Genomic DNA, 8,697 nt, shown 5'->3' on the forward strand with positions numbered 1-8,697 from the left:
GGCCCTCCCGTGACCGTCCAGCGCCGTGTGTTCGCTCACGGGGAACGACAGTCCCGAAGCGAAGCCCTGGGGGTGAAACCCCCCGGGAATCCCCAGGGACCAGACTCAGCCCTAAATGGCTCCACTCCCCGCCCTGTCGGGGTTGGGAGGGATCTCTGCTGAATTTCTGCTGAGTTTGGGCGATCCCTGGGGGACTTTGGGCATCTCCGAGCTCGGCCCTTCCCCATCCCCCGAAGGCCCAAATGGCCCCCGCGTTGCCGTGGTAACGGTCACTTCCGGCGGCGCTGCCCCGCCTCTTCCGATCACGTGCTGCAAGATGGCGGCGCCCGCGGCGGGCCCGGTGCCGGTGCCGGTGCTGCGGATCGTGGCCGAGTGCGGGCGGAGCCGCGCCCGGGCCGGGGAGCTGCGGCTGCCGCACGGCTCCGTGCCCTGCCCCGTGTTCATGCCCGTGGGCACCCGCGGCACCGCCAAGGGCCTGACGGCCGCGCAGCTGGCGGCGCTGGGCTGCCGCATCTGCCTGGGCAACACCTTCCACCTGGGCACGCGGCCGGTGAGCGGCACCGGGGGCACCGGGGGGCTCCGCGGTTCGCCCCGTGCCGTGCCTGCCATGAGCTCCCAAATCCCGGTGGGGATCGGAGCTGCCGCGGGTTCCCGGCGGGATTCCGGCGCAGCCCCCGCCGTTACCGGAGGGTTACCGGGGCGTTACCGGGGGATCCCGCTCGGTTCCCGCCGCCCTCCCAGCCCTGCTCTCTACCATTCCGCAGGGCTCGGAGCTGGTGCGGCGTTCCGGGGGCCTGCACGGCTTCATGGACTGGCCCCACAATCTGCTCACGGTGAGGGATTGGGGGGACCCCAAATTTGGGGGGGCGGCACCCCCAGAGCTGCCCGGACTGAGGGGGGGGAGAACCCCCGGGACCCCCCAGGGGTGAACCCCCGAGCCTGGGGGGGTCCTGGCACCCCTTGCCGCAATCCCGGGGTGTTTTGGGGTGTTTTTGGGGTGTTTTTGGGGTTCCTCAGTGCCCGTTTCGGGTTCCCCCAGGACAGCGGCGGGTTCCAGATGGTTTCTCTGCTGGAGCTCTCGGAGGTGTCGGAGGAGGGGGTTCGGTTCCAGCCCCCGCACGGCGGGGAGCAGATCCTGCTGAGCCCCGAGAAATCCATGGAGATCCAGAACGCGCTGGGTGAGCGGGGGCACCCCAAATCCCGGGGGAAGGGACCCCCAAATCCCGGGGGGAGGGACCCCCAAATCCCGGGGGAGGGACCCCCAAATCCCGGGGGGAGGGACCCCCAAACCCCGGGGGGAGGGACCCCCAAATCCCTCGGGGGGGGTGTGAGAAGGACGGGGGTGACCCGCCCGCCCCCCCAGGCGCCGATATCGTGATGCAGTTGGACGATGTCGTGAGCAGCACCACGACAGGGCCGCGCGTCGAGGAGGCCATGAACAGGTGGGCACCCCCTGAGACCCTGCTGGGACCCCTTGACATTTCCTTGAGACCCCCTCCCAACACCCCCGTGATCCCCCTGAAACCCCCCTGACCCTCCTGGGACCCCCTGTGAGACCCCCTAGGACCCCCAGACCCTTCTGAGACCCCCCTGATCCTCCTGGGACCCCCCTGTGAGACCCCCTAGGACCCCCAGACCCTTCTGAGACCCCCCTGATCCTCCTGGGACCCCCCTGTGAGACCCCCTAGGACCTCCAGACCCTTCTGAGACCCCCCTGGGACCCCCCTGACCCTCTTTAGACCCCTCTGAGACCACCCCCAACACCCCTGAGACCCCTCTGACCCCCCCTGAGACACCCTAAGACCCCCTTGACAGTCCTGGGACGCCCCTGAGACCCCCCTGTGAGACACTCCAGGACCCCCAGACCCCTTTGAGACCCCCTGGGAACCCCCTGTGAGACCCCCCCCGTGTCCCCCCCAGGTCCGTGCGCTGGCTCGATCGCTGCCTGGCCGCCCACGGCCGCCCCCAGCAGCAGCTGCTGTTCGCCATCATCCAGGGGGGGCTGGACCCCGAGCTGCGCCTGCGCTGCATCCGCGGTGCGCCTTCGTCGCCACCCTCATCATCCTCATCATCCTCGCCCTTCATCGTCCTCATCGTCGTTGCCATCCTCACCCTCATCCCCAGGCCTTCCTCACCGTCCTCGTTCTCATCCCTGGCTCTTTCTCCTCACCCTCATCATCCTCACCATCCTCACCCTCATCCCCGGGCCTTTCTCGCCTTCCTCACCATCCTCACCCTCATCCCTGGGCCTTCCTCCTCACCCTCATTCCTGCTTGGGAGGGGTTCTGGGGGTCCTGGGGCAGCTCAGGTGGTCCCAGGGGGATTCAGGGGTGATTTGGGGAGGGTTCAGGGGTGATTTGGGGGGGTTCAGGGGTGATTTTGGGGGGGTTCAGGGGTGATTTTGGGGGTTCAGAGGTGCTTCGGGTCCCCTCTCCCAGCCATGACCCAGCGGGACGTGCCCGGGTTCACACTGGGGCTCAGGGTGACTCGGGGCAGTGCAGGGGAGATGTGGGGGTCCCGGGGGGGTTCAGGGGGGGTTCAGGGGTGATTTTGGGTCCCCTCTCCCAGCCATGACCCAGCGGGACGTGCCCGGGTTCGCCATCGGGGGCCTGAGCGGGGGCGAGGCCAAGGCTCAGTTCTGGCGCACGGTGAAGCTGAGCACGGAGCACCTGCCCCGGGACAAGCCCCGCTACCTGATGGGCGTGGGGTGAGTCCGGGGGTCCCCCAGAGCCCCCCCCAGAGCCGGCCAGGCTGGGGGAGCCCCCCGGAGTCAGCCCCACTTGCCCCCTCCCCAGCTACGCCACGGACCTGGTGGTGTGCGTCGCGCTGGGCTGTGACATGTTCGACTGCGTCTTCCCCACCCGCACGGCGGTAAGGGGGGCCCGGGGGGGGGGGGGGGGGGTTTGGGGACCCCTCCCCGCGATTGGGGGACCCCCATAACCCGCCCTGCTCCCCCCGCAGCGTTTCGGTTCCGCCCTGGTGCCCTGGGGGTCCCTGCAGCTGAAAAATCAGCAATTCGCCAAAGATTTCCGGCCCATCGACGCCGACTGCGGCTGCCCCACGTGCCAGAGGTGGGCAGGGGGCTCTGGGAGGGGTCCCCATGGTGGGGCCGACCCCCCAAACTCCCCATTCCCCCCCAAACACCCCATTCCCCCCATGCCAGGTACTCGCGGGCGTACCTGCACGCGCTGCTGCGCTCCAACACGGCCGCGCTGCACCTGCTCACCCTGCACAACATCGCCTACCAGGTGGGCAGGGGGGCTTTGGGGAGGGTTTGGGGAGGGTCCTGGGGGGTCTCCCCACCCCTCTAACCCCTGTCCTCCCCCCAGATGAAGCTGATGGGCTCCATCAGGGACAGCATCGTGCAGCAGCGCTTCCCCGAGTTCGTGCGGGAGTTCATGGACACCATGTACGGGGGGCGGGGGGGACCCCCGGCCTGGGCTCGGGAGGCCCTGGAGTCTGTGGGGATCACCCTGGCCTGAGGGGGGACCCCCGGACCCTGGGGAGTCCCCCTGGGATTCCTGGGGAACCCCCCCCCATTCCCACCCCCCCCTCCCTCTGTATTTTTATACTTTTTTTTGGTGGTTTTTTTACTATTTTGGGGTTTTTAAGGGGTAGGAAATAAAAGAGTTTGGAAGGGAAATGGCCGATGTGGCTCCAAGGGGGGCTGGGGGGGTCCCTAAGTGGGGCTGGGTCCACGGTGTCACCTGGTTGTGGTGGCACCTGTGTGGTGGCACCTGTGTGGTGACACCCGTGTCTCCATGGTGACACCCGGCTGGTGACACCTGCCCGGTCACACCTGCTCGGTGTCACCCCTGCGGCCGCAGGAGGAAGTTGGAGCAGGGCTGGGTGTGGCCGGGGGGGGGGCGTGGCCAGGGCTGGGTGTGGCACCTGCGTCACGCGTGCCCGCACATTTCTGCCCCTGCCGGGCACGGCGGGCACGGAGGCACCGCGGGCGGGCACTGGGAGCACTGGGAGCACTGGGAGCCGTGCCTGGAAGCTAACTGGGAGCACTGGGACACGCTGTGAGTGACTGGGACACACTGGGAGCTGTGCCTGGAGCTAACTGGGAGCACTGGGACACACTGGGAGTGACTGGGACACACTGGGAGCTGTGCCTGCAGTTACTGGGAGCACTGGGACACACTGAGAGTGACTGGGACACACTGGGAATTACTGGGAGCTGTGCCTGCAGTTAACTGGGAGCACTGGGAGCTGTGCCTGGAGCTAACTGGGAGCACTGGGACACACTGTGAGTGACTGGGACACACTGGGAGCACTGGGAGTGACTGGGAGCTGTGCCTGGAGCTAACTGGGAGCACTGGGACACACTGGGAGTCACTGGGAGTGACTGGGACACACTGGGAGCTGTGCCTGCAGTTCACTGGGGGCACTGGGAACCACTGTGAGTGACTGGGACACACTGGGAGTGACTGGGACACAACTGGGAGTCACTGGGACACACTGTGAGTGACTGGGACACACTGGGAGCTGTGCCTGCAGTTACTGGGAGCACTGGGACACACTGAGAGTGACTGGGACACACTGGGAATTACTGGGAGCTGTGCCTGCAGTTAACTGGGAGCACTGGGAGCTGTGCCCGCAGTTAACTGGGGGCACTGGGAACCACTGTGAGTGACTGGGACACACTGGGAGTCACTGGGAGCTGTGCCTGGAGCTAACTGGGAGTCACTGGGACACACTGTGAGTCACTGGGACACACTGGGAGCACTGGGAGTGACTGGGAGCTGTGCCTGGAGCTAACTGGGAGCACTGGGACACACTGGGAGTCACTGGGAACTGTGCCTGCAGTTAACTGGGGGCACTGGGAACCACTGTGAGTGACTGAGACTCAACTGGGAGTGACTGGGACACAACTGGGAGTGACTGGGAGCCACTGGAAAGGGCTGGAAGTAGTGCGTGAAATTAACTGGGAGCCACCAAGTGCAACTGGGACACACTGGGAGACACTGGGAGACACTGGGAAGGGCTGGGAGCCACCAGGAATGGCTGCAACACACCGGGACAGGCTGGGAGCAGCTCTTGGGGTTAACTGGGAGGCACTGGGACACACTGGGACAGGCTGGGAGCAGTCACTGGGGTTAACTGGGAGCCACTGGGACACACTGGGAGGCGCTGGGAAAGGCTGAGGGAACTGGGAAGGGCTGAACGTGGCACCTGGGCAAACTGGGGGGAACTGGGAGAGGTGCTGCGGCAAAGCCAGGGGTGAACTGGGATGAACTGGGCAGAGCTGGACTCAGCCCCAGGACCCCCGGACCCCAAACTGGTCTGACTGGTGGGACTGGCGGGGCCCCGGCGGCGCCTCCTGCCCTTATCACATCCGGAGCCTTATCAGGAACAGAATGGGGGGGAGAGGGGGAAACCAGAGATGGGGAGGGAGCACGGGGGGAGCCAGGAATGGGGAGGGGGATCCAGGAGGGGCAGAGGGAAGATTCCAGAATGGGAGAGGGAGGGGGAGGATCCCTGAAAGGGAGGGACCGGGGGACCCTGGAATGGGGAGGGGGCAGGAGGAGCGGGATCTGGGTGGGATTGGGGTGCTCAGAGTGGGATCTGGGTGGGATTGGGGTGCTCAGAGAGTGGGATCTGGGTGGGATTGGGGTGCTCAGAGCAGGATCTGGGTGGGATTGGGATGATCAGAGTGGGATCTGGGTGGGATTGGGGTGCTCAGAGTGGGATCTGGGTGGGATTGGGATGATCAGGGAGCAGGATCTGGGTGGGATTGGGGTGCTCAGAGCAGGATCTGGGTGGGATCCCAGTGCTGGTGGGATTTGAGTGCCAGGATTTGGGCACAGCAGCACGGGGGTGCCCAGCAGGGTTGGGATGCCCAGCAGGGTTGGGATGCCCAGCAGCATTGGGATGCCCAGCAGCATTGGGATGCCCAGCAGGATTTGGGATGCCCAGCAGGATTTGGGGTGCCCAGCAGGATTTGGGATGCCCAGCAGGGTTGGGATGCCCAGCAGCATTGGGATGCCCAGCAGGATTTGGGATGCCCAGCAGGATTTGGGATGCCCACCAGGATTTGGGGTGCCCAGCAGGGTTGGGATTCCCAGCAGGATTTGGGGTGCCCAGCAGGATTTGGGGTGCCCAGCAGCATTGCGATGCCCAGCAGGATCTGGGGTGCCAAGCAGAATTTGAGATGCCCAGCAGCATTGGGATGCCCAGCAGGATTTGGGGTGCCCAGCAGGGTTGGGATGCCCAGCAGCATTGGGATGCCCAGCAGGATTTGGGGTGCCCAGCAGGATTTGGGATGCCCAGCAGCATTGCGATGCCCAGCAGGATTTGGGGTGCCAAGCAGAATTTGAGATGCCAAGCAGGATTTGAGATGCCCAGCAGGATTTGGGATGCCCAGCAGCATTGGGATGCCCAGCAGGATTTGGGGTGCCCAGCAGGATTTGGGGTGCCCAGCAGCACCCCGGTGCCAGCAGGATCCCGGTGCCAGCAGGATCCCGGTGCCCAGCAGCACCCCGGTGCCAGCAGCACCCCGGTGCCAGCAGGATCCCGGTCTTTGGGCCCTGCTGCCATCCCCAGCCCGCGCCAAGCCCCTCTCCCACCCCGCAGGCCGACCATGAAGCTGCCCCCGAGCTGCCGCCTGCTCCTGCTGCCCATGGCCGGGGCCCTGACCCTGCTGGCGCTGCACGCCCGGCCCCCGGCGCCCCCCGCCAGCCCCACGGAGCCCCCCGGCCCCGCGGCGCCGCCCGGTAACGGCACGGAGCCCACGCGGCACCCGCTGCAGCCGCCGTACCCGCACCCGTACCGCTTCCTGCTCAACCACCCCGACAAGTGCCGCGGGCGGGCGCCGTTCCTGGTGCTGCTGGTGGCGTCGGCCCCCGAGGCACTGGCGGCGCGGGACGCCGTGCGCCGCACCTGGGGCGCCGAGGACGCCGTGCCGGGGCTGCCGGTGCTGCGGCTCTTCCTGCTGGGCGTGCACCCCGTGTTCGGCGCCGAGCTGCGCCCCGTGCTGCAGGAGGAGGACGCGCTGCACGGCGACCTGCTGCAGCAGGACTTCCTCGACACCTACAACAACCTGACGCTCAAGACGCTGATGGGCCTCGAGTGGGTGAGCCGCTTCTGCCCCAACGCCAGCTACGTGATGAAGGCCGACCACGACGTCTTCCTCAACCTGGAGTACCTGGCGGGGCTGCTGCGGCCGCCCAGGGCGGGTTTCGTGACGGGCCACGTGTACCGGCGGACGGGCCCGCTGCGGAACCGCGCCTACAAGTGGTTCGTGCCGCGGGAGGTGTACCCCAACGACACGTACCCGCCCTACTGCGGCGGGCCCGGCTACGTGCTCTCGGGGGACGTGGCGCGGCACGTGTTCCGCGTGGCGCAGACGCTGCCCCTCATCAACATGGAGGACGCCTTCGTGGGCATCTGCCTGCACGCGCTGGGCGTGCCCGTCACCGACCCGCCGCCCGGCGCCTTCGCCATGTACCGGCTGGACTACGACCGCTGCCGCTTCTCGCGCGTGGTCATGGTGCACCACTACGGGCCCCAGGAGCTGCTGCGCGTGTGGCCGCACTTCCGCAACGCCTCCGTCAAGTGTCCCTAGGGCGGGACGGGCTGGGGTCTGCCCGGCTCTCGCTGGGAGCTGCTGGGATCCACTGACTGCAAACGGGATCCACTGACTGCAAACGGGATCCACTGACTCACTGGGAGCTGCTGGTTGTAACTGGGGGCTGCTGGTTGTAACCGGGATCCACTGACTCACTGGGAGCTGCTGGGTGTGACTGGGATCCACTGACTGTAACTGGGAGCTGCTGGGTGTGACTGGGATCCACTGGTGTTATTGGGATCCACTGACACACTGGGAGCTGCTGGGTGCGACTGGGAGCTGCTGGTTGTAACTGGGATCCACTGACTGTAACTGGGATCCACTGATTCACTGGGAGCTGCTGGGTGTGACTGGGATCCACTGGTGTTATTGGGATCCACTGACTGTAACTGGGATCCACTGATGGTAACTGGGATCCGCTGGTGTCACTGGGGTCTCCTGGTGTCACTGGGATCCACTGGTGTCACTGGAATCTACTGACTGTAACTGGGATCCACGGGTGTCACTGGGATCTGCTGGTGTCACTGGGATCCACTGGTGTCACTGGAATCTACTGACTGTAACTGGGATCCACGGGTGTCACTGGGATCCGCTGGTGTCACTGGGATCCGCTGGTGTCACTGGGATCCACTGGTGCCACTGGGATCCAGCGGTGCCAGCCCGTGCCCTGGTCCTGGCCCCGGAGCAGCCGCTGACCCTCGGGGTCCCCCCAGGACGTTCCTGCCCCTCTGAGCCTGGAGCAGCTGCTCCATCCATCGCTGAGCTGTCGTTCGGTTATCGAGGATCTATCGGGGATCCGCCATGCTGTGTTAATTTATATCCAAAGTTTTTAATAAAAGGGCTGGAGCCTCGTCTGTGCTGGTGCCGCCGTCCCGACGGATCCGGGTTGGGAAGGGGCCCTGGCGCAGGAACGTGCCCTGTTCTGGGCAGCATTCCCGGTGTTTGCCAGGCTGTGCCCCGCTCCAGGTGCTGTTCCTGGTGTTTGCCAGGCTGTGCCCTGCTCCAGGTGCTGTTCCTGGTGTTGGTCAGGCTTTGTCCTGCTCCAGGTGCTGTTCCCGATGTTTGAGGGGCTGTGCTGCATTCCAGGTGCTGTTCCTGGTGTTTGAGGGGCTGTGCTGCATTCC

The 8,697-nt window shown here is 66.1% G+C and overlaps 2 protein-coding genes across 2 annotated transcripts; both read left to right on the forward strand.

Moving 5' to 3' along the window:
- The first annotated feature begins 316 nt into the window (after nucleotides 1-316).
- LOC134434032 (queuine tRNA-ribosyltransferase catalytic subunit 1-like) lies at nucleotides 317-3,618 on the forward strand. The gene is made up of 10 exons (XM_063182727.1): nucleotides 317-550; nucleotides 765-833; nucleotides 1,040-1,178; nucleotides 1,364-1,442; nucleotides 1,921-2,036; nucleotides 2,569-2,707; nucleotides 2,796-2,871; nucleotides 2,962-3,071; nucleotides 3,164-3,248; nucleotides 3,330-3,618. The coding sequence occupies exons 1-10, from the start codon at nucleotides 317-319 to the stop codon at nucleotides 3,480-3,482; spliced, it is 1,200 nt and encodes a 399-aa protein (XP_063038797.1). The 3' UTR covers nucleotides 3,483-3,618.
- Nucleotides 3,619-6,586: 2,968 nt separating this feature from the next.
- On the forward strand, nucleotides 6,587-7,755 carry LOC134434034 (beta-1,3-galactosyltransferase 2-like). Its single transcript, XM_063182729.1, has one exon. The coding sequence runs from the start codon at nucleotides 6,587-6,589 to the stop codon at nucleotides 7,568-7,570; it is 984 nt and encodes a 327-aa protein (XP_063038799.1). The 3' UTR covers nucleotides 7,571-7,755.
- The last annotated feature ends 942 nt before the right edge of the window (nucleotides 7,756-8,697 follow it).

This window comes from Melospiza melodia, unplaced genomic scaffold, assembly GCF_035770615.1.
Source record: "Melospiza melodia melodia isolate bMelMel2 unplaced genomic scaffold, bMelMel2.pri scaffold_303, whole genome shotgun sequence".
Lineage (NCBI taxonomy): Eukaryota > Metazoa > Chordata > Aves > Passeriformes > Passerellidae > Melospiza > Melospiza melodia.